This window comes from Carettochelys insculpta, chromosome 22 (assembly GCF_033958435.1).
Source record: "Carettochelys insculpta isolate YL-2023 chromosome 22, ASM3395843v1, whole genome shotgun sequence".
Classification (NCBI taxonomy): Eukaryota; Metazoa; Chordata; order Testudines; family Carettochelyidae; genus Carettochelys; species Carettochelys insculpta.
In genome coordinates, this window is record NC_134158.1 from 14807111 (window position 1) to 14831462 (window position 24352).

Consider the following 24352-nt stretch of genomic DNA (forward strand, 5'->3'; position numbering starts at 1 on the left):
TGGGCCTGGATTTCATGGGCCCCTCCAGTGCACACTTCTGGATGTATGCATAATGGGGGGGTGCCTGCCCCCCAACCCCCACCAGGCAGCTGTCCAACAAGGCCATGTTTGTAACTGGGGGCACGGGGAGCACCTGGTGTCCTGTGGGCTCCTCCGGACTTGCCAAAATGAAGACACATTAAATGAGAATGAACCTTAAACTACGTGTCCTTTGCCCAGGAGAGTGAGTGCGTTGGGGGAGGGGGGGGGGGGCTGAAGGAGCTGGGTGTGAGGGGACAGCCCCACCAGCAGGGGGCGCAGGACACACGCAATGCAGAGCCCGGCCTGGCCGCTGGGATGAACACAGCTGCTCCCTCCCCACCGGGGTTCGCAGCGAGGGACAGACGCATGTGGTTTAGCATCATCCTACATGTAATTGACAAGGTCACTTCAAGGCTCTAATAGCTTCCACTCCCCACCCCAGCGCCCCACTCACACCCCACACCCCCTCCCCCATGCCCAGCAGGGCACTGCCCTTCCCCCAAGGGGCAGCCCCAGCTCTGTGTGCTGCAGTCCTATACACTGTGGCCCCCGCCCAGCTGTAGGGCAGGGAAAGGGTTTTGAGGCTCAGCCTATGACCCCCACACCCCAGGCAGCCCCAAGGGGTGGCGGTGTGGGGCTGGCAACAAGGCACTTTTCAGAATGGTGTTGGGCACTCTCTGCCCAGCCCATGTGTGTCTCCAGGAGTGAGACAGGGATCGAGATACAGCTGGCCACATCACAGGCCAAGCCCCGTGTGAGGACAGCTATTTGGGGGCTGGCTAGAGGGGTGGGCAGACAAAGGGTGTGGGGCATGGGGGAAGATGGCTGGGTAGAGGTGCTGGGGGAAGGGGGAAACTGGTGGATCCTTAGAGGATTGTATTGACAGATTGTGGGAATTTGTTGTAACTTGGGGGATAGTGCCTCAGTTTCCCTCTCTGTTTTGTGCCACTCCAGTGGCAGCTGAAGGACTCCCAACCTGCTCCTGACCCTGGGGGTCAGGGGACATGGTGCTGCCCAGGGTGGCACAAGCAGCTTTAAAGGTGCAGCTGGAAGTGACCCTCATCAATGGAGGCTCCTGCAGCACAGGGCACCTCCTGGCCACATGGGGGCCAAGAGTCCTGCCAGCCCCCTGGCTCATTGCTGCCCTGGAACATTGCAGGGAATTAACAAAACGAGGTTACTGGTGCATGGTTCCGCACTGGGGGCTCCCCACCTTGGGCAGGCTGAGATTCAGGCCACCCCAACTAGGGGGCTGCCTCCCTGCTCCCAGTGCTAGACCGCTGTGCTGGGATCATCTCTCCTTCCTCAAACCCCCTGAGACCATCACCCATCCCAGCGCCCTGGACGAGAGTTTCCCAGTTGACCGTAGCCCCGGTGAGGCCGTGCTGCTAGTGGTGGGTTTTAAACTAGCGCCCAATCATGCTGCAGCCAAGGCCCGGTTCCCCCAGCGCGCAATGGGAAAAACACGCGTCCCTGGGCCCTTTCGCCCCATCTCCATTTCGCAGCCCATGGTCACATACTCGCGTTCCCAAGCTGCCCGTCCCGTCCTCTTCCTCTCCCCTCAGACACCCATACCACCCCCTTCCCTTGTTACCTTCTCAGACCCTTCTCTGACACTAACATCCGTCCTGAGCTGGGGCGACCAGAACCGCCTGCCACATCCCAGGGCTGGGCATGCCAGGCTCAGAGAGCAGCAGTAGGGACCAGGCCTTCGGGTTTTCCCTCCCACCTCCAGTTCTCCTTTTAACTTTGCGTAAAAACAGGGAGAAGCCCTGGAACACATTACAGAGTAACCCCAGTTCAGAGCATGAGCTTCTGCGGACAAAGACCTGCTGCAGCTGATCCACGCAACATCTAAAGAACTTCTTGCTGTTTCTGTGGCTACAGACTAGCACGGCTCCACCTCAGCCACGTCTCTTTTTGTGAGAGGCCCGTGCCTGGAGTGGCCGTTTGCAGAGAACTAGCCACCCTGAAACCCCAACCTGTCTGCGGCGCTCCGGCTCCACTCCCTCCCTCCCTGGTGTAGTTGCAGCTGGGGTTCACCAGCACCAAGTCACAGCCCAGACCCCCCAGCTCAGAGAGATCCTCTACTGCAGTTTCTCAAACGGTTCTGCTTGCCGGCATGCCACAAGCATTTGGAAAAACACATCGCCGGTCACATCCGTTACTCAAACCAGGCCCGGCGTTACTCCTTCCTCACTGTTCTGGATTGAACCAGGGGGTCTGCTGCCATTGGCCCCTTTCCTGAGCACAGAGCAGGGCCCCGATCCAGGCCAGACCCCAGGGACTCCGCTAGTTACCGCTGAATAAATGACCCCTTCTCCTTTGTCTCATCTTCACCAGCCCCTGCACCACCAGCTCCCTCCCAGCTGGGCCCTGCCTGCTGGCTTTGCTTCAGAGCCTTGTCCAAGGATGCCAGATCCACCCACTCTGCCAGCCCTGCCTCAGTTTCCCCACACCTTCCGGCTGCCAGGTGGGACAAGATTTTCCTCCGCCCCATTCACAGGGACCCTTCCCCGTCCACGTCTCGGAGCCTTCTCCTCTGCACACAGATTCCGCCCTGTTGGTCTGGCCCTGATCCTGGGCTTCAAAACCATCCCCCCATTAGCCACCTGTCCTGGGCTGACCCCAGCCCATGGTTCTGTGCCAGCTGTCGACTACAGCCGGGCAGCCACCCCCTGAAGGAGGAGACACACCAGCCGGGACCTGGGAGGGACAAGGGGCTAAACTGGCTGCTGACCTGGCCACTGGGATAGACAGACCTGCGGGCTTGGCCAGCCTGGGTGATGCAGTAACTTTGGGGCTCCTCACGTCTAGGCAGAGTGACCAGGAGGGAGCAGAAGCCTGGGGACTCATCCGGAAGTCGGGGTGGGGCTGGCCTGGGGGCAGAGGAGGACTCGGGGGGCTGGTGCCAGGAGGCTCCAAAGCACCCTAGGGAGCCGGGAGAGAACAACAGCGTGGGCAGCAGATGGACTATGCAGAGGGGGCCAGACGGATGCGGGGGGAGACAATTAGAGGGGTGCAGGGGGTGGATTGTGGGAGGTGGACAGACAGAGGGGTGCAGGGTAGGACAGGCAGACACAGCCCCCAGAGGTATGTGTCTAGAACAGGCAGAGCCTCCAGGGGGTGCTATCCCAGGGGGCAGCTTCCCCCTCCTGCACCCCAATCTTCCCACTGCCCTGCAGGCCCCCACCCGTACAACACTCCAGCTCCCCTAGGCCCAGTGATGCTCCCTTCCCCCACTGCCCCTCCTTGCTCACTGCACCCGTCCCCTGGCGGGATTCGAACCGTGCTTTCCCCAGGTGAGCTGGCCAGAGCCTGGCTGCTGGGATGCTCTTCTGCCAAGCAGCCACCAGAGGGCGCCGCAGGCTGCAGCCAGGGGCCTGGGGGGCTCCACCCTTCTTCCCAGGGAGAGGGAAGGGGATCCTGGCACCCTCCGCCCGGGGGGGGGGGGTGGTCAGCAGGAGAGGCGGGCGACTTGGGGCCTCACTGGATCAGGGGGGCCGAGCGGTCATTGGTCACCGTCCGCTTCAGCCGCACGTGCGCAAAGGGGTTGGACCTGGGGGGAGAGAGAGAGAAGTCAGGAGGCCTCCATGAGACCTGGGTGGGGAGAGTCCTGGGGCTAGTGCTTGGAGGGGGGTGATCCTGCTGCGGGGGGGGGGATCCCAAGCCCAGAGCCCTGGGGAGAGGGGGCTGGTGGGGCCAAGCCCCAGCATGGGGGCTGGGAGTGTGACTTCAGGGGGGTGGATCCCTGGGGGGGGCCTGGAGGGGCAGAGCCCCAGGGTGCCGACCTCGCTGCTCTCACCTGGAGGGGGAGGCGTTCGGGGAGTTGCCAAATTCGCTCGCTAACTGGGAGGAGGAAGGAGAGATGCAGATTAGCCGGGGGGTTGGGAGGGGCCAGGCTGGTCCTGGATGGTGCAGCCCATGGAGGGAACTGCGGGAACTTGGTGGGGCCCCCATGGAAATTTGGGGGTGCCAGACACCCCAACTCCCTCCCTTGTCCGGCCATGGAATGGAACAGCTCCCAAAGTGCCCCAGGGTGAGGGGGGGGCCCAGGTGCCCTGGAATCCAGTGAGTGGGGGTAAGTGGAAACCCCCCCAGACTCACCTGCGACAGGTCAGGGTTCATCATGCTGTAGGGGCGCTGGCGGAAGGTGCTGGAGCGGGGGGAGGGGGTGCAGCGCAAGGCGGCCCCCCCGCAGCCTCCCTCCGGGCTGGGGGCCACGCACCCCACTTTGTCCAGGGTCCCGGTGCTGCTGCTGTTGAGTTTGCTCAAGGTGAAGCTGGGGGCGGGGGAGGTGGGTTACAATGAAGCCTTGGAGCTGATCCAGCCCCTCCCCCCCGCAGCTCCCCTCCCCCATCCCATTCTGCCCCCGCCCCCACCCCCCAGCTCTGTACTACTGACTGACCCCTGCAAAGCCTCCCCGAGCCCCAGCCTGTCCTAGCCCCCTGCTTCCTCCCCTGTCCTGCCCCACGCCCTGGGGCACACCCAGCCCCCTGCTCACCTGCTGTGCAGTTTCTCAGGGGTCTCAGCAGGGGGCACAGGCCGGGTGTATGAGAAGGGGAACCAGCCTTTCCTGGACAGGTTGAGGGGGAGCAGAGGTCAGACAAGACAGACACCCCCAGACACCTACCCCCAGGGGGCAGCTAAAGACAAAATCCCACCCAGTCCAGCAATCTGCGCCAGGGACTTAAATCCCAGGAGCCTGGACCCCCAAGCCCTGGTGCTGGGAGAGGAGTTGGGCTGGGAGCCCGCTCTGGGAGGGGAGAGGGGGCTAGTGGTTGGGTGGGTGGGGGGGGCTGGGAGCCAGGACTCCTGGGTTCCCTCCCCAGCTCCGGGAGGGGAGTAGGGGCTAGTGGTTAGCGCATGGGGGGCGGGGGGGCAGCGCTCACATGTGTGTGGCCTCGTTCTCCCCATAGTGCCAGCCGTCCCGGGCCTCGGTCACCAGCAGCGCAATGACGTCCCCCTCCTGGAAGTTCAGCAGGGTGCTATTCTCACCGGCTACGTGGGAGAACACAGCCTGCACCCGGCGCCGCTCGGCCCGTGGGGGCGGCCCTGCCAGCGCCCCAATCCGTGGCAGGGTCTTGTTCTCCGCTGGGGGCAAATGGGGGGGGGAGGTTAGCCAGGAGGGCCCCTTCCTAGAGACTGAGAAACGGGGGGGCGGGGGGTACGCGGCAGTGGCTTGAGAGCGTCCCAGGGGACACCGAGAAATGCTGTGTCAATGGGGGGCATCCAAGGGACGGGCCAGGAACCCGCACACCCCTCCCCCCCGCCAGCCCCATCCCAGCCCCAGCTGGGTCAGTCCAGGGTACGAGATCAGGACAAGCGGATCAGAGCCGGATGCTTAATTGGCTTAAGCTGGGCACAATGCCCAGACCTGGTGGAGGAAGAGGGGGGCTTCCCCTGGAATGGGGTCACCCTTCCCCCCACAGAGCCCGAGTCTCATACAAGGCTGGAAACTGCCTGGGGGGGCTCTGAGACACCCCATCTGGGGTCACACATGAGATGAGCCCATTGGCCTCAGCCCAATGCCCTAGTCTGGGTGTCACAGCAGGCCAGCTGGCAGGGGCTGCAGGTCGGGAGTGAGGGGCACCGTGGGGCACCTACCGAGTGTGGCGAGACGGGTCTCTGTGGAGGCTTTGCGGGGGATGGGCAGGGTACAGGAGTAGCCGTCGCTGGCCCTGGGCAGTGGGGGGCTCTGCGTGGCCGGGATGGGCTGCGGGGACAGCAGGCCTAGTGGGGAGGTGAGGGGCTCGCTGGGGGGCAGGTGATCCAGGTCGCGAGAGCCTCGGGCACGGTGAGAGACGCCGTTGGGGAGTGGAGTCACTTCCTGTGGTGAGACCTGCTGAGGGAGGAAAGATGGGGGCTGGGCCTGGAGACCCAGGAGTCCGGGTCACCGTCCCAGGGGCCCTGCTCCGAGGGGAACGGACCCAGGAGTCCGGGTCACCGTTCCAGGGGCCCTGCTCCGAGGGGAACGGACCCAGGAGTCCGGGTCACCGTTCCAGGGGCCCTGCTCCGAGGGGAACGGACCCAGGAGTCCGGGTCACCATCCCAGCTGCAGATGGGGACCCAGGGCTCCAAGTCACCACCAGGGGACCCTCTCCACAGCACCCAAGTCACTGTTCCAGTCAGGAAGGGGATCCATGAGTCTGGGTCCCTCCCGGGTCTCCTACCACCTGGCAACGGCGCCCCCGCTCTGTCCTCTGTGGGCCGAAACTTACGTGGTTGAGGGCCAGCCCCCCGCCTCCCAGCAGAGGCGCCAGCTCTGGGGGCACCTCCAAGGGCTGGGGGGTGGGCAGCGGGTCTGAGGCGGCGGGACTGTTGGCCGTCTGCTTCACCAGTGCCAGGACGCGGTCGGGCAGGCGGGTGGGCTGGATGCAGGACTGCTGCCAGCTGGGCAGCTTGGCCCCCAGTAGCTCCTTCACCTGCACAGGGGGGAGGTGGGTGAGAGGGGTGGGGGGTCTTGAGCTGCCCCACATGGGCTCCCACTGCCCCTCTAACCAGGGCCCCCATTAACTACACCGCTCCCTCCACCTCTCCAAGATGGAGCACAAGGCAGAAGGACACAGGGGAGGTCCCACTAGGGGGCTCTTTGTCAGGGTGGAGGGATACAGGCCCACTCCTCACCGGGTGGAGGGATCTGGCCTGGGCGGATGGATACGGGCAGGTGGCTCACCTTGGCGTGGTAGGTACTGAAGTGCTTGGAAACAGCGCACTGGCGATCCACCAGGAACGAGTACCGGCGGCGCTCCTCGGTCAGGGCCGCCTTGTATCCCTCCGCCACAAAGCGGTCCAGCTCGCTCTGCTTGGCGCTCATCACCTCCACATACTAAGAGGGGGGCATAAGAAAATAGTCCCAGGCTGCATTATAATATGGGTGGGGACAAATCACCCCAACATCAGACCTCGCCACCTCAGGGCTGGGTCTGCATACCAACCCTGCATCACCCCACAGTCCCCCCGTATCAGGCTGACACCCCCCCCCGACCCCCAAGTAGCCTCAACTGGCCCGGGCTGACCACATTGAACCCCTGAAAACCTACGTCAGGCTGACGGCCCATACAGGACCACAATAACCCCCACATCTGGCCCCAGTGCCCCATATGGGACCCCAAATACCCCCGCAAGCCCCAACACCCCTATTGGATTTGGTGGGGGAAGGGTTAACCCCCCCACCCCCTTGGCAGGCCCAGTGGAGGAAGTTACCGCTGCCCCCCCCATGGGCTTGCCGAATGGGGGCCCTGACCCTGAAGTAATGGTTCCCCAGGCAATGGGTGCCGACAAAGGGGGGGCCTTCCGGAGCCCAGGCGGGGAGCAGGTGGGGGAGGAGGGGAAGGAGCAGGCGGCTGACATGCTAATGAGGGGGGAGGGGACTGAGCAGGGTCGGGGGGGCCAGTTGGTAGAAACTATTCCAGTCTGCGCCCCCCCCAGACTGTGTGGGCTCCCCCAATTGTGTCCCCCCCACGTAGGCAGCCCCCCACCACATCTCCCTGCAGCACACATTCCCCGCCCCCAGCAGCAAAGCCCCTTACACTGAGATCAGGGGCCAGGCACCAGCTGGCAGAAGAATGTTAAAACCTTTCGGTGCCGGAGCCCAAGGAAGCCCAGCCCCCCTCTGCCGCCAGGGGTCCCGGGGGGGCGACCTGGGGTCTTTCCAGCCCCTCCCCACTGCCCCTGGCTGAGCCAACCACAGTGTGCCCCACGTTCCCCGTCTGCCCCTTCCAGCCTGGGCACATGCGTGTGCCACCGTATGTGGCCTCCCCCCACCCCGGTGCCCCTGCCTGGGGGTCCCGCACGCTGCAGCCTCCCTTCCCTGCCCCTCACCTGCACCTCCCGGTCCCCATATTTCTGGGGGTTCTTGCTGCTCTGACATTTCTTGCGCAGTTTTTTCAGCTCCGCCTGGCACTTCTCAATGGCCTCCACCTTGGCACGGTGCTCACTCTGGTACTTCTTCAGGGTGGCCTGCGCGGGTACCAGAGAACGGGGAGGGGGCTCAGGTCATCCTGGGGAGGGGGAGGGGGGACAGGGCTCCCCAGGACTCTAGGCAGGGCCAGCTGGGCCTGTGCAGTGCCTGGCATGACAGGGACCCCAGCTGGGGGGCGAACTTGTGAATGGCTCCAGTGGGGAAACCGAGGCAGAGACCCGCCATTGCTGCTCATGGAGCAGCACCAGGAGATGGCAAATGTGTTTCACAGCCACGTGGAGGGGCTGGAAAGGGGAAAACAGGGGGAACACGAGGGCCCCTCGTTCAGGGAGGCTGGGTGGATGGCAGCACAGGGAAGGGCAGAGGGTTGCTGGACTAGAGAGGGAGTCGGGCGCACTGGAAGGGGGCCGAGGGGCAGGTGCCAGGCTGGGGGGCAGAGCAGCATGGGGGGTAGGTGCAGGGCTGGGGGAGCCCCACTAGGCAGGCGAGGCAGGAGCCAGCTGAGGGGGTGCTCAGCTGGATGGGGGAGCAGGGCCGTGCCAGGGGGGCGCAGGGCAGCGTGGGGGGAAGGCCCTAGGCTGGAAGTACCACTGCAGGGGGCGGAGGGTCCCTGGAGCCAGAGGCCTCTCACCAGCAGGTACTTCACATCCAGTTCCAGTTTCTGCTCCAGCTGGGACAGCAGCTCGGAGTGGAAAAGCTTCAGCTGCGAAGAGCGGAGGGGCCGAGAGTGAGGCAGTGAGTGAGGGCCCCGCCTCCCGCGCGATACCCCCTTGTCGCACCCCAGCCCCCCAGCGGCTGCCCTGTGTGCCCAGCTGAGAATGCAGGATCCCCCAGCCCTTCCCCAGGAACAAGGGGGTCTCGGGGGCAGCTGAGCCAGCAGTGAGGATGGGGGGGGGGCTGCACCCCCAGCCACTGCGGGCAGGGGAGGAGAAAACACAATGGGGGTTCGGGGGGGCGAGAGATACTCACAGTCTCCTCCAGCTGCACCTGGATCTGGCGATGGACCTCGGCCATCTGGAACAGGGTGTCCCCTGGGGGTGTGGTGGGGGGGTTAGTCTGACCCATAAGCCCCTGCTGGGCCAAAGGGCCAGGCCCATCTGCCCCCAACCCACGGGGCTCACCACTTCCACACGCCCAGCCCACACGTGTCCAGCCTGGGGGTGCAGGGCCGGCTCCCCCAGCCGCACGACGCACGAGCTCCCTGCCTTCACCCCGACTCTGCCCTGCACCTTGCACACGGAGCTGGGCAGAGCGAGTGCGGGAGCTGCCTGACCCCTGAACCTGGCGCCATCCATGCGGTGCCCCCCCGGCCGCAATCTGCACACACCCACCCCTCAGTTCCCGCACACCCTTCAGCAGCTACACCCCAACCCCGACTCACACTGGCTGCTCCCCTCCACCCCCACAGGTAATCCCTCAGGCCAACCCTGGACCCTGGCATCGCCAGAGGCGCCCACATCCCTCCAGTGCGCACGCCCGCCGTGCACCACACCCACCCACTGTGTGCACGCCCTCCGTGCACCGCACACACACCCACTGTGCGCACGCACGCCGTGCACCGCACACACACCCACTGTGCGCACGCACGCCGTGCGCCGCACCCCCCACTGTGGGCACACCCTGCATGCACCACACACACACACACTGTGCACACGCCCTCCGTGCACCACACACACCCACTGTGCACACACCCTCCGTTCACCACACCCGTCCACTGTGTGCACTCCCTCTGTGCACCACACCTGTCCACTGTGCGCACGCCCTCCGTGCACACCCGTCCACTGTGCGCACGCCCTCCGTGCACCACACACACACACACTGTGCACACACCCTCCATGCACCACACACACACCCACCGTGCGCATGCCCTCCGTGCACCACACACACACACAGTGTGCATGCCCGCCGTGTACCACACACACACTGTGCGCACACCCTTTGTGCACCACACCCCCCCCACTGTGCGCACGCCCTCCGTGCACAACACACAGTGTGCACACGCCCTCGTGCACCGCACACACCCACTGTGCACATGCCCTCCGTGCACCACACACACACCCACTGTGCGCACACCTGCCGTGCACCACACACACACCCACTGTGCGCACGCCTGCCGTGCACCACACACACACGCTGTGCGCACGCCTGCCGTGCACCACACACACACGCTGTGTGCACCCCCTCCGTGCACCACACCCACCCACTGTGAGCACGCCCGCCGTGCACCATGCACACACCCAGAGTGCGCATGCCCAGCGTGCACCACAATGCCCACCTCCCACTGCACCCACACACAATCTAGTCTCCAGCCCAGCGGCAGTCAGAGGGCCGCACTCATCCTGACTCCAGCCACCCCTCATCCCCCCGAGCAGGTCACCCTGGGGGGGGATTCGGGCTGCAGGAGGGGCAGAGCTGGGCCCATGGCAGGATAGGCCCGTTGCTAGCTGAGCCCAAGGGGGACAGCTGAGCCTCGCAACATGGGGGGCAGGTCCTCAGGACTCAGACACATCCCCCCCCACTCCCTCCAGTGCCGGCTGGCCCAGCCCCGGACGGGGAGGGGGATGGGAGGAAACAGCAGCTTCCAGCAGGAAAACAGCCTCTTCCGGTGGCAGGACGTCCCCGGCACAGAGCCCGGGGCTGGAATTGCAGCGGCAAGGGGCCCGGGGCTGTGCTCCAGGTGGGGCAGCATTCGGGGGGCCACCTACCCAGCTCCTTGGACCCTTGGCTGTCGCTGGCCAATTCCCCCAGCTTCACCAGGGCATCGAAATAGCCCTTGGCGGCCACGGTCACCCCTGCAGGGGAAGAGACGGCACAGGAGTGACTGACACAGGGCCTGTCCCCTCTCCAGGGCGCTGGCTCCCACCTGGCCTGGGGCAGGGAATTGGGCAGGGCCTGTCTCCTCCAGGGGGCGCTGGCTCCCCCCAGCCCCAGGGCAGGGCCTGGCTGGATCAAGGGGCAGGGCCTGTCCCCTCCCTGGGCGCTGGCTCCCCCAGGGCAGGGCCTGGCTGGCTCGGGGGGGCGGGGGGCAGGGCGTGGGGAGAAGCACCATTACCTGAGAGCGCTCGCTGGTAACTCTTGCCCATCATGACAAAGCTCCTCAAGCCAGGGTTGAACTGGTCCAGAATGACCTGCACGGAAGAGGGGGCCGCCCCGGTCACAGCTCCACGGAGCCTGCTCTGCCCCTGGCGTTGGGACACGGCCCCCGGGGGGGCAGAGGGGCTGCGATACAGGGATCTCTCTCTGGGATGTGGCCCCTCTGGGGAAGGGCCCGGGGCTGCATGTGCTGGGACCCCTGGTGAGGTGTGGTCCCTCCGGCGTGGGCTGTCGGACAGGGGGATGGCTGGATAAAGGGACAGCTGGATAGCAAGGCGGGTGGAAGTGGACAGAAAGTGGAGCAGGGAAAAGACAGACAGACAGACGGCCAGAGGTGGGGCGGGGGCCGAGAGGGAGTCGGACAGATGGCTGCAGGGTGTGGCGGGCGGGGAGACAGACAGACGGCCAGAGGGCAGGACCGGGGCACGGACAGACAGACCATTGCAGGGCGGGGCCACGAGGTCAGATGGAGAGATAGCCGGTGGGAGGGGCCGGGGTGGAAGACGGACACACGGCCAGCGGGGCGGGGAGATGGACAGACGGCCAGTGGGCAGGGCTGGGGTGGGAGACAGACGGCCGGCTAGGGGGTGGGCAGGGCCCAGGTGGGGAGGGAGATGGACAGCCGGCTGGGCCAGGGTGTGCGTGAGGATGGATTGACAATGGGGTTGGGGGGGTACGGATGGACAGACAGATGGGAGGGACAGACGCCAGCTGACCCCTATGGCTCCGCTGCCCCTAATCCCCAGCCGGCAGGCGGCAGACGGGGCCAGCCGAGGGCGTTGCGGGGCTGGGCCCCATGGCCCAGCAGGAGGGCGGCTGGCTGGAGCAGCTTCCAGCCCTTCCCCTCCCAACGCAGGAGCCCAGTACCAGCTCAGCCCGGATCAGTCAGCTCAGCTGAGTGGCTTTGGGGACAGCGGGTCGGGCGCAAAGACACTGGCCCCAGGGGAGGGGAGCCAGGACGCCTGGGTTCTCGCCCTGGCTCTGGGGGCGGGGGGGAGGACGGGGGCTGGGAGCCAGGATGCCTGGGTTCCCACACACCCTCCGCACGCCCCACAATAACAAACCAGCACAAAGCGCAGCCCCGGCCAGCCAGATGTGTGAGCGCAGGGGCGAGGACAGACCGACAGGCTGCTACACCTCCTTGTGATGCTGGAGCTGGAGGGAGATGGGCGGGATGCCCCAAGCTGGAGCCATCCCTGGTCCCCAGGCCCATAAGGGGTGACTCAGGGGGCACGTGGTGCCATGGCCATTCTCAGCCCCGGCGGGTGGAACCAAGCGGCGCCTGGAGCCCAGCCGGAGCCTCTGCGCTCCCACCGGTGGTTTCCCCGGGAACGAGTTAGCCTGGAAAAAGAATCTCATCTGGGCAGAATTTGCAGCTCCCCCCCCACCCCACTCTAATCCCCCGGCTCCTGCTCAGCTGGGAACCGGAGTGGGAAGCGTGGGGGGGACCGACACAAGGTGCAGCCTCCAGCAGAGCTCTGCATCCCAGCCCTGCCCTGGGGGGCACCCCAAGAATGGGGGGCTGCATGGAGGGGGGTGGAAGGAGGGTCCCAGGGCAGGAGCCCTGGCTGGCTTAAGGGAGAGACAGACAGAACCGCCAGACCGGGGGCTGGACAGAGGGGTACACGGGAGGGTGCTGGACAGAGGGGAGCAGAGGTCCCAGCGCCGAACCCGCCGGCGAGACGGGCAGGAAATTGTGCCCCGACACCCTCCTGCAACTGGGGGTCCTGTTTTCCTCTTTGTTCCCTGTGAGCAGGAGCAGGTCCAAGCTCATGGGCCGTGGGGGGAATCCAGATCTCTGCGGTGTGGGCCCCGTGCTGGGAACAGCCTCCGGATGGTGCTGGAGGGCAGAGGTCAGAACCAGGCCTTGCTGCAATCAGGGGTGATTCCGGATTGATGCCTGATCTCAGCTACCTCTGAACTTGACCCTGCTGCAATCAGGAGTGACTCCAGATTGACCCCCACGGTGAGCTGAGATCAGAACCTGGCCCTGCTGCAATCTGAAGTGACTCTGGATTGACCCCGGGGGGAATTGAGATCAGAACCTGGCCTCACAGCAATACGAAGTGACTCCGGATTGACCCCGGGGGGAAATGAGATCAGAACCCAGCCCCGCTGCAATCTGGAGTGACTCCAGATTGACCCCACCCCCTCAGCGCTGCCCTTGACTAGGGATAAAGCCCAAAGCTCCCACCTCAAAGAGCCAGAAGCGGAGAGGGCCAAACTCTGGCAACTGGGGAATCCCCAGTGCCCAGGAAAAGTCCAGGTGAGTGGCAGGACAGCCAACACCCCCCAAGTGGGACAAAGCAAATGGGGGGCAGTTAGAGCCTCCTGAGGACAACAGAATCTAGGGCTACCCCACCCTGACCCACCACAGCCCCCATGCACCCCTCCTCCACACCCCCTCCCCCAACTCTTCTCTGCCAGGCTAACAAAGGGTCCCCAGGGCCTCATCACTAAGGGGTGCTGAAGAGGTCAAGAACAACTCAGGACCAGGGAGATGGGGGAGCAGGAGAAAGGGAGAGCGGCCAGGGCCAGGAAGGAGAGTAATTAGACAGGCAAAGGTGGTGGGGGGAATAGGTGCTAATGGGGGGGACAGTAGGGGGTGCAGGGAAGCAGGCAGCAAAGGGTGGCAGGGGAGGGGGGTCCGGCAGGGGGGTGCAGGGAAAGGGGCACTGGGGTGCATGGGTTGGTGTGGGGAGCCGGGAATGGGCTGGTGGGCAGGAAGTCAGTGGGGAGTACAGGATGGGTGTGGAGAGCAGGGCATGGGGCTGGCGGGAGCTACAGCGGGATGCAAAGGGGGATACAGAGAAGGGGCTGGAGGGGGATGCAGGTGGATACACTGCAGGGGAGCAGGGAAGGGGACTAGCAAGTGGGCCTGGGGGGACGCAGGGAACAGGGTGTGGGGCAGGCGAGGGGCGCAGGGGGAGCAGGGATCAGACAGAGAATGTGAAGGCGGGTACAGGGAATGGGCTGTGGGGCGCAGGCCGATACATGGGGGGAGCAAGGAACGAAACCAGCAAGGAGTGCCTTGGGGGCAGCGGGGAATAGGGTGTGGGGCCAGCAGGGGGTTCAGGAAAATTCCTGGGAAGAGCAGGGAACTGGACACAGGGCTAGAAAGGGATGCGGGGTGGGCGAAGCGGGTAGCAGAGCACAGAGCTGGTGGGGGCGCAGGGGATGCAAAGAGGGGACAGTGTGTGGGGCTGGTGGGGGCATGAGTGGAGAACAGGGTGTGGGGCCGGTGGGGGGCACAGGGGGTGTGAAGGGGGGACATGGTGTGCGGCCGGTGGGGGCACGAATGGAGAACAGGGTGTGGGGCTGGTGGGGGGTGCGGGGGGGGGGCAGGATGTGGGGCCGGTGGGGGACACAGGGGGTGTGAAGGGCGGACAGGGTGTGGGGTCGGTGGGGGGGGCGCAGGGGATACGAAGGGAGGCAGGTGTGGGGCCGGTGGGGGGCGCAGGTTGTGCGAAGGGGGGTGACAGGGTGTGGGGCTGGAGGGGGGCGCAGGGGGTGCGAGGGGGGGGACAGGAGGTGGGGCCAGTGGGGGGCGCAGGTTGTGCGCAGGTTGTGCGAAGGGGGGGACAGGGTGTGGGGCCGGTGGGGGGCGCAGGTTGTGCGAAGAGGGGGACAGGGTGTGGGGCCGGTGGGGGGCGCAGGTTGTGCGAAGGGGGGGACAGGGTGTGGGGCCGGCGGGGGGCGCAGGTTGTGCGAAGGAGGGACAGGGTGTGGGGCCGGTGGGGGGCGCAGGTTGTGCGAAGGGGGGGACAGGGTGTGGGGCCGGCGGGGGGCGCAGGGGGTGCGAGGGGGGGGACAGGGTGTGGGGCCGGCGGGGGGCGCAGGTTGTGCGAGGGGCGGGACAGGGTGTGGGGCCGGCGGGGGACGCAGGTTGTGCGAAGGGGGGGACAGGGTGTGGGGCCGGCGGGGGGCGCGGGGCCCGGGACCGGCGGCGGCCGCTCACCCTATAGACACTCTCCGTGAGCCGGTTGACCTCATCCGAGCGGGACATGCTGGCGCCGGGCGACCGGGACCGGCCGGGAGCTGGAGGCGGCGCGCCCCGAGGCCGGGACCGGAGGGCGGGGGGAAGGGGCGGGGTGGGCAGCCCCAGAGGAGCGGGGCACGAGGGGTGGGCGGGCTGAGGGGGGGGGGGGGGCAGTAAGACCCAGACACAAAAGATCCTTCCAACACTCCACGCTGCAAAGAAACTTTCCAGCCAATCAGGACTCGCCCACATCCGCCCCGCCCTTCCCCATCTAGGCCAGTTTAGTGTGAATTGGGCGGGGCCTGTTTTTGTCTTATTTGCGTATTTAAAGAGGCAGCAAACGCACTCGACACGCCAGTACCCCTCGCTGGAACCTGCCCGAAGGGTGGACCCGGGGACTGGCCACACTGTGGCCCTAGCGGGGGCTGTGCTCCGGGGAGGGGGCAGCAGAGGACGCTGGGCTGCGGGGAGGGGCAGCAGGGGGCGCTGTGGTGGAGGAGGGGCAGCAGGGGGCGCTGGGGGGCAGGGGGCAGCAGGGGGCGCTAGGGGGCGGGGGGCAGCAGGGGGGCTGTGGTGGAGGGGGGCAGCAGGGGGCGCTGGGGGGCAGGGGGCAGCAGGGGGGCTGTGGTGGAGGGGGGGCAGCAGGGGGCGCTGGGGGGCAGGGGGCGCTGGGGGGCTGTGGTGGAGGGGGGACAGCAGGGGGCGCTGGGGGGCAGGGGGCGCTAGGGGGCGGGGGGCAGCAGGGGGGCTGTGGTGGAGGGGGGGCAGCAGGGGGCGCTGGGGGGCAGGGGGCGCTGGGGGGGCTGTGGTGGAGGGGGGGCAGCAGGGGGCGCTGGGGGGCAGGGGGCGCTAGGGGGCGGGGGGCAGCAGGGGGGCTGTGGTGGAGGGGGGGCAGCAGGGGGCGCTCTCCCTTCCAAGTACTAAACCTGTGACAAAATGTCAGTGGTGATCGCAATACTTGTCTCGTGTGCGGGGGGGCTGCGGGCCGGGACTGCGGGGCACGGGCAGGACTCTGCCCCTCCCCGCTCTTCCCAAGCCGGTTCCCGACACGGAAGTGTCTGCTGCAGCCCCACCCCCAGCTTTGTGCAGCCCCTTCTCCCCCTGCCCGGGAGCTGGCACGTGCAGCCGCTGCACACCCGCTCCCCCGGGGGCTGGCCGGGCTCCCAGACACGTCCAGGGTGCTCTGGGCTCCCTGTTCCCATGGGACTGGGGCCAGCACCTCCCCCAGCCCTGCAGCCTCACCGCCCGGATTCAGATGGGCTCCAGCGCAGCCGGGAGCCTGGGGTCCGACTGCCCCCTGCTGCCCACCCGCTGTCACTGCAGCTCCCCCCAGTCAGCGCTGGCCCGATACCCCACCATGGCAAGAGGGGGCGCTGGGCTGCAGGGGGGACTCAGCGGAGGGCGCTGGGCTGTAGGGGGCGCTCAGCAGGGGAAGATGCTGGGCCCGGGGGGGCTCAGCAGGGGATGATGCTGGGCGCGGGGGGGCCCAGCAGGGGAGGATGCTGGGCTGCGGGGGGGGCTCAGCAGGGGATGATGCTGGGCTGTAGGGGGGACCCAGCAGAGGAGGACGCTGGGCTGAAGGGGGCGCTCAGCAGGGGAGGATGCTGAGCTGCGGGCGGGGGCTCAGCAGGGGAGGACGCTGGGCTGCGGGGGGGGCTCAGCAGGGGAGGACGGTGGGCTGCAGGGAGGCCCAGCAGGGGATGATGCTGGGCTGCAGGGGGGGCTCAGCAGGGGAGGATGCTGGGCTGCTGGGGGGCCAAGCAGGGGATGATGCTGGGCGTGTGGGGGCCAGCAGGGGAGGTTGCTGGGCTGCAGGGGGGGGGCTCAGCAGGGGAGGATGCTGGGCTGCAGGGGGCGCTCAGCAGGGGAGGATGCTGGGCTGCGGGCGGGGGCTCAGCAGGGGAGGACGCTGGGCTGGGGGGGGGCTCAGCAGGGGAGGACGGCGGGCTGCAGGGGGGCCCAGCAGGGGATGATGCTGGGCTGCAGGGGGCGCTCAGCTGGGGAGGATGCTGGGCTGCAGGGGGGGCTCAGCAGGGGAGGATGCTGGGCTGCTGGGGGGCCCAGCAGGGGATGATGCTGGGCGTGTGGGGGCCAGCAGGGGAGGTTGCTGGGCTGCAGGGGGGGGGCTCAGCAGGGGAGGATGCTGGGCTGCAGGGGGCGCTCAGCAGGGGAATATGCTGGGCTGCAGGGGGCGCTCAGCAGGGGAGGATGCTGGGCTGCTGGGGGGCCCAGCAGGGGATGATGCTGGGCATGTGGGGGCCAGCAGGGGAGGTTGCTGGGCTGCAGGGGGCGGGGCTCAGCAGGGGAGGATGCTGGGCTGCTGGGGGGGCCCAGCAGGGGAGGATGCTGGGCTGCAGGAGCTCAGTGACCCCGGTGGGTCAGGGCCCCCGGGGCACACCCTGCGCACAGGTCCTGGGCGCTGTATTTTCCGCGGCGGGTGCTTTCTGATGCTGTCACCAGCTCGTTGCAGAAGGAGGAAGTTCCCTGCCAAGTGAGCCCCGAGGGAGTCGTATTGACTCATCCCCAGGGATGGGACGGACTGTGCCGAAGTCTGAGCTCTGACTGCAGGTGGGCGGGGGAGCTGGCAGGGGCTGCAGGGCGGGAGTGGGGGGCACCGTCCGAGCCATGCCCCCGCCCCCCGGGTGCTCGCAGCAGGGTCCCCGACAACTCCTCTTCCCCCAGCTCTGACCCAGCCCCAAAGGTCATGGGCCGGAGGTGGGGACCAGCCCCCAGCTGCCTCCAGAGGCTCGGGCGGGACGAGGGGGACCTGCTTTCCTGGGATGGTTTCATTTGTAACCGCAAGAAATGCCAGTGAAAGTGGGGGGCGGGACCTGCTATTTCCTGCCGAGGCCTCCGCTGTATCCAAAGCTACGCCCCCGCATCAGGGGCCAGCCACCCCCCCACAAGCTCCCCCACCTTCTCCGGGGGACCCCATCTAGGGACAGAAGGGCTCTGTACCCTGGGGCCCTATGGCCCTTGGCCCCACCTCTCCTGCGGGGGAGGCAGGCAGTGGCCTGCGGGGGGGTTGTGCTCCAGGGGTGCCTGGGAGCAGGGCTGAGACTCAGTAAACTTGGGACACGCATGGGCCCCAGAATAGAGACCGTGTGGGGCACCTGCTGCCTTGAGAGGACAGGCCCTACCCCCCTGAGCCAGCCAGGCCCTGCCCCATTCCCTGCCCCCCTGAGCCAGCCAGGCCCTGCCCTGGGCCAGGTGCCAATACTCCACTGCTTAGCCGGGATTTAAGCCCTTTCCGATCATTAGTGCGCTGATCCCACAGGGGCCCCGGCCACTGAACCAGTTTCCGTAGCCCGGCTTTGCGGAAGGGGAAGCTGCTGACTGGCCCCATGAGCTCACAGACATGAGCTCCACAGATGGCCGAAGTGGAAAGAGAACCCAGTCCCCTACCCCAACCCCCCCCCAACCCACTAGGCCTAACTCCCCTCCCTGAGCCAGGGAGACAACCCAGGAGTCCTGGCTCTGAGCCCCCGCCCCCGTGCTCTACCCACCAGGCCTGACTCCCCTCCCCGAGCCAGGGACAGAACCCAGGAGTCCTGGCTCCCAGCACCCTGCTCTAACCACTAGTGACCACCGCGCAATTTGCTTTTCTCATTGCAGGTACCTCTAGGCCAGTTGGTCGGGAGCGGGAAACTGGGGCTCTTTTAAAGCACCTGCCATCGGAGTGGGACGGTCCCTTTGTGAGCTGTCATTCACAGCAAGGGGGTGGAATAGAACCAGAAGTTCCACCCCCCAGGCCACTCATTGCCTGGACGGGGTAGAGGGAAGGTTAGCTGGGAGAGGGCTGAGTTGTAAGTGGTGCGTGCTCTGAGCTGCACCAGCAGTGCCAGTGCCAGACACACACACAACCATCATAGACCGTGCTAAGCGCGCGTGCGCGTGCGCGTGCGCGCACACACACACACAAAAGCAGCAGGGACACGCTCCCAGCCTCCCCCCGCCATGCCCCAGCCCCTCGCCCTGCCCCTTTGGCTGCTGGCAGCTGCCACCTGTGCTGGGGGCGCCAGGGCCTTTGGCTTCACTTCGTGCCTGCTGTCCTACGAGAGCCCCGGCTACGCCGATTGTGCCGGGCACGGCATCACCCAGCTGGGCCCGGCCATCGCTCTGCTGCCGAACTCCACCCTCCGGCTCAACGCCTCCCTGAACGCTCTGCGCACCCTGCCGCCCGCCACCTTCGCCCACCTGCCACGCCTGCAGGACCTGCGGCTGGACCACAACCGCCTCCGCGGCCTGCTGCCCGGCGCCTTCCAGGGCCTGGGGCAGCTGACGCTGCTGGACCTCAGCCACAACCGGCTGGTGGTCCTGGGCCCCACGGCTCTGGCCGAGCTGACGGCCCTGCAGGTGCTGCACCTGGGGCACAACACCCTGGTGGCCCTGCACCCCGCCGCCCTGGTGGCCCAGCCCGGCCTGCAGGAGCTCCACCTGCCCCACAACCAGCTCTCCCGCCTCCAGGAGGTGGCCGCGGCCTGTGGCGGCTTGGCTAACCTCACCTTCCTCAACCTGGACTCTAACCGCATCTCCATCCCCTGCCCCGGCCCTGGCCAGCTCTCTATGCCTTTCCTGAAGCACCTCAACCTGAAGAACAACAGCCTGGACCGCCTGGACCTCACCCACTGCTCCCTGCCCAGCCTGCGCTCCCTTAACCTGACCCGCAACAACATGACGCAGCTGGAGGCTGGTTCCTTCCGCGCTACGCCCATCCTGGAGGAGCTGAGCTTGGACGAAAACCCACTCAACATGTCCTACCTGCTGGGTCTACCGCTGCCCAACCTCACGACCCTGCACTGGTCCAGCATGCACCCAGCACTGACATCAGACCTGCAGCTGGTGTGTCGGGTTCTGGGGAGCCTGACAGCACTGACCGCCCTGGACATCCAACACTCCAAGATCCCATCAGTCCATCTGGGACAACTGGGTGCCTGCACTAACCTGACCCACCTGGACCTGTCCACCACCCCGCTGAACCGGCTGCAGGGCAGCATCTTCCACTGCTTCCCTCAGCTGGAGTTCCTCTCGCTGGAGAAGTGCAAGGTCAAGCAGCTGAAGGCGAGCGCCTGGGGCGGGCCGCTGCCCCGGCTCCGTGTCCTCGTCCTCAGACGCAACTACCTCACGAAGCTGGAAGATGGCATCTTCCGGCATCTCAGCAGCCTGACCTACCTGGACCTGTCCAGGAACCGCCTCACCTACGTCTACAAGAACACCTTCTTGGGCATGGCCTCCCTGAGGACCCTGCTGCTTCAGGGCTGCCAGCTGGCGGCCGTCACCCGCGACACCTTCTCCTGCGCCTACAAGGTGGAGACCTTGGACCTGAGCGACAACAACCTCCAGTACATCAAGACCTATGCCTTCCGGAACCTCAGACACCTCCGTGTCCTGCAGCTCTCCGGCAACCGCATCCTCACCCTCCAGAAAAGAGCCTTCTGGGGCCTCACCTCCCTTCGCCACCTCTCGCTGGCCCACAACAGCCTCTACAAAGTCTCCCAGGGCTCCTTCCTGGACTTGAAAGCCCTGGAGAGCCTGGACCTCAGCCACAATGGCCTCCTGTCCTACAGCAAGTATGACTCACGCTCCCCTTTCGCCGGCCTGCGGGTGCTGCAATGGTTGGATCTCAGCTCACAGCAGGTCAGGCCCCCCATCCAAGTGCCTTCCCAGCTGTTCCAAGGCCTGGGCAAGCTCCGGGAACTCCGCCTGGGAGACAACCCCAGCGGCATCTTCCTCAACCTCTCACTGGCCCCCTTGGCCAGCCTCCGCCTCCTGGATCTCTCCAACATCTACCCCAGCCGGGAAGGGCCCTTCAACCTCCACCCGGAGCTCTTCCGAGGCCTGGGTGGCCTCCAGCAGCTGCGGGTGGATGGCAGTTCCCTGCGGGACCTGCCTAAGGAGGTCTTCTCCAGCTTGGCCTCCCTGGAGTGGCTGTCGCTGCGGGAGAACCGCCTGTGGAATGTGAGCCAGGCCCCGCTGGCCGGCCTGCCCTCGCTGCGGTACCTGGACATGGCCAGCAACCCCTTGGCCTGCTCCTGTGAGAACGCCTGGTTCCAGAACTGGTCGGCGGCCGAGCCGGGCGTGCAGGTGCCTCTGCTGGGCTCCTACCTCTGCCTGGGGCCCGGCGTGCATGAGGGACACTTCCAAGAGCAGGATCTCTCCTTCTGCAGGGTGGACCTGGGCGTCTTCTTCTTCCTGGGGTCTTTCGGCACCACCTTCCTGACTCTGGCAGGGTCCCTGGCGGGGGCCAAGCTGGGCTGGACGCTGCGATACGGCTACTACCTGCTGCGGAGCTGGGGCCGGGAGCGGCTGCAGCGGGACCGGCAGGGCTACCAGTACGACGCCTACGTGTCCTGCTGCCCCGAGGACGAGGCCTGGGTGGCCAGCACGCTGCTGGCCAAGCTGGAGGAGGAAGGGGTGCCCCGGTTCCGGCTCTGCTTCGGCCCCCGCGACTTCGCCCCAGGGGCCTTTTACCTGGACAATGTGCAGCTGGGGGTGAGCCGCAGCCACAAGGCCCTGTGCCTGGTCAGCGCCCGCTACCTGGAGAGCGAGTGGTGCTCGCTGGAGATGCAGCTGGCCTGCGCCCGCGCCTGCTACCAGGGCCACGACCCGCTCATCGTCATCTTCCTGGAGGAGATTCCCAGCTACCGGTGAGCCCCCGGCGCCAGCCCAGCAGGGGGCTGCTGTGAGCCAGCGGAGGGGGTGGGGAAGGGGCTCTGGCTAGGACTGGGGTGCTCCCAGGCGTGCTGTGGGGGGCAGGGCTGGGTGCTGGCTGTGCAGGGAGCTCGCAGGGTGCCTAGGGGGGAGTTTCTGTAGGTGCTGTGGGCGGGGGAGCCAGGTGGAGGATACCAGGGGAGCTCCCGGGGCACTGTGAGTGGGGGGCTGGGGGCTGGCAGTGGGGTGCCTGGGGGAGGGGGGGAGTTCCCTGGTGTGGTGTGGGGGGCAGGGCTGGGTGCTGTCAGTGGGGTGCCTGGGGGAGGGGGGGAGTTCCCTGGGGTGCTGTGGGGGGCAGGGCTGGTGCTGGCAGTGGGGGGCGGGTGCATCCTGCCACATGTCCCAGGGCTCACTCTTGGCCTCCCCCCCGCCCCCCGCAGCCTCTCCCCCTACCACCGGCTGCGGAAGCTGGTGAAGCAGCACAGCTACCTGCATTGGCCGGAGCAGCCCGAGGCAGAGGACATGTTCTGGACTCAGTTGCGGGAGGCCCTGGGGGCCGGGAAGGCGGCCAAGGAGCTGCTGCAGTTCAACATGACAGAGTAAAGAAAACTGCTCCCGCAACCCCAGCTCTGCGGTAGGAGCCGTCGGAGACTCCCCCTCAGCCTGGAGCAGTGCGGGGCTATGACACACTGATGAGTGGGGGCTCATTCCATCCAGCATGGGGCGGTGACACCCGCCTCTGGGTACACAGGTGCTGGACACAATAAAGCTGGATTGTTTGGTGGATTATGTCCAACAGCCCCTGGCCCAGGGGCAGGGACGGAGTTGGGGGTGTGGCTTGTCCCTAAATCTGGAGTTGCTCCAGTGCAGTGGGGTCTGACTCCAGACTGAGCCTGGGGGACGTGAGATCAGAAGCCGGCCCCGTCCTCCTGGCTGTCAGGTGTGAGTGCGGACTGACCCCAGGGGAGATGGTGTCAGCTAGTCACACACACACACACACAGAGGAAGACACGGCTGGCTCTGGTGGGAGCCGCACACCCGCAGTGGAAGAATACACACACACACACACACACAGAGGAAGATGCGGCTGGCTGTGGCAGGAGATGCACACCCGCAGTGGAAGAAGTGGCTGGGTCTGTGAACACACACACACACACACACACACACACACACACACACACACACACGAGGAGGTGTCTGGCTCAGAGGAGAGACACAAATGCAGACGCTCGTGGGAAGATGTGGCTGGCTCCAGGGACAAACACGCACACCTGGGAAGCAGCACACACACACACACACAGCCACTTACATTGTGCGTTGGGGGTTCGTCCCCGGGGGCTGCGGAAGCCCCTCTGGGCCCCAGCCTGTTGTTTCCCCTCCCTAACTCCCTCCAAGTGCCTTAGCATCCTTTGAGCTGCCAAAGCCCCTGATCCCTGCCAGCCTGGACGCCTGGGTCCCATTGCCGGGATGGGGTGGGGATGGGAGCTTTAAGCCAATTAACTCATCCATCTAATTCCCCTGTCTCCAGGGCGACGGGCACCCTGCCGTCATCACCAGGGGATTTGGGAAATCGAGGTGGATGGAAAAAAAAAAACCAGACAAGTCCCCGCCAGCCGCAAGCACAGAGCTGTCAGGAAGGAGGCTGGGGCAGTGGCGGGGGGTCCAGCGGGCGCCGGGATGCAGCTGGCCTGGGCTCTGGTCTGGGCCCTCGTCTGGGTGCCTGGTAGCAGGGGGGAGTACGCCCTGCCCAAGTTTGTCTGCAGCCCCATGCCCCTGGAGATGGAGTCGGGCTGCCAGCAGGCCCCGCGGGCAGGGGCTGGGGGGCACTGGGCTGGCACACTGGAGGAGGCCAAGGAGACCATCCTGCACCTGCGGGAGACGGTGGTGCAGCAGAAGGAGACGATCCTCGACCAGCGGGAGGCAGTGCGGGAGCTGACGGCCAAGCTGAGCCGGTGCGAGGGCCGCACGGGCGGGGAGCACGGGGCTGCCGGGCACGAGCTGAACCTCAGTCACAGGCACCGGGATGGCCGGGAGAACGAGTACCCCCACTTTGGGCTCCCCGAGCTGCCAGGCGCCAGCGGGCACGAGGCCGCCTTCCGCAAGCCCAGCGCTGCCCCCAACACCATGGAAGACCCGCCCCGGGAGGCGCCCGCTGGCGCCCCCCAGCTGGAACGGATGCTGGAGTCGCTGAAGGAGAGGCTGGAGCACCTCCAGGTACTGGGGGTGGCCCCCTTCCAGCCCCCTCTTAGTGTCCCCTGACAGCCCCCCTAGAACCCCCCTGACGGCCCCCTCCTCAGTGTCCCCTGCCAGCCCCCCTAGAACCCCCCCAACGGCCTCCTCCTCAGTGTCCTCTGCCAGACTCCCTAGAACCCCCCTGACAGCCCCCGCCTCTGTGCCCCCTGCCTGCCCCCTCCTAGCCATCCTCATTGTTCCCAGCCATCCCCCTTTCAGTGCCTGCCCTACCATCACCCCCCCAGTGGCCCCCAGCCATCATCCTCATTGTCCCCCTGCTGCACCCCCAATTGCCCCCCAGTTCTTCGCCACCCTGGCCATTCACCCCACCCCCTTCGTATGGCCCCCCCACTTCAGCTCCTCCCCACTGGCCCCATGCCCTGCTCAGCAGCCTCTCCCGCCCCCCCCGAGCCCCTTCATGCTAGAGTCATTCACAGATCACCAGTGGATAT

General features: G+C 66.5%; 2 protein-coding genes across 5 annotated transcripts; one reads left to right on the top strand and one right to left on the bottom strand.

The window, feature by feature from the left end:
• Nucleotides 1-498: 498 nt before the first annotated feature.
• LOC142024217 (BAR/IMD domain-containing adapter protein 2-like) lies at nt 499-15129 on the bottom strand. 4 transcript variants are annotated; one of them, XM_075015997.1, is made up of 14 exons: nt 14997-15129; nt 10998-11073; nt 10651-10737; nt 8915-8976; nt 8577-8648; nt 7846-7983; nt 6698-6850; nt 6243-6446; nt 5629-5863; nt 4914-5115; nt 4526-4597; nt 4129-4303; nt 3827-3870; nt 499-3580 (listed from the first exon to the last, which is right to left on the bottom strand). In XM_075015997.1, the coding sequence occupies exons 1-14, from the start codon at nt 15042-15044 to the stop codon at nt 3508-3510; spliced, it is 1641 nt and encodes a 546-aa protein (XP_074872098.1). In that variant the 5' UTR covers nt 15045-15129; the 3' UTR covers nt 499-3507. The 4 variants fall into 4 exon arrangements, with proteins under 4 accessions (XP_074872098.1, XP_074872097.1, XP_074872099.1 ...); XM_075015996.1 differs by having other exon boundaries at nt 5629-5866; XM_075015998.1 differs by lacking the exon at nt 3827-3870 and having other exon boundaries at nt 5629-5866.
• A 3587-nt stretch (nt 15130-18716) lies between these two features.
• LOC142024213 (uncharacterized) lies at nt 18717-22434 on the top strand. The gene is made up of 2 exons (XM_075015987.1): nt 18717-21664; nt 22109-22434. The coding sequence occupies exons 1-2, from the start codon at nt 18975-18977 to the stop codon at nt 22269-22271; spliced, it is 2853 nt and encodes a 950-aa protein (XP_074872088.1). The 5' UTR covers nt 18717-18974; the 3' UTR covers nt 22272-22434.
• The last annotated feature ends 1918 nt before the right edge of the window (nt 22435-24352 follow it).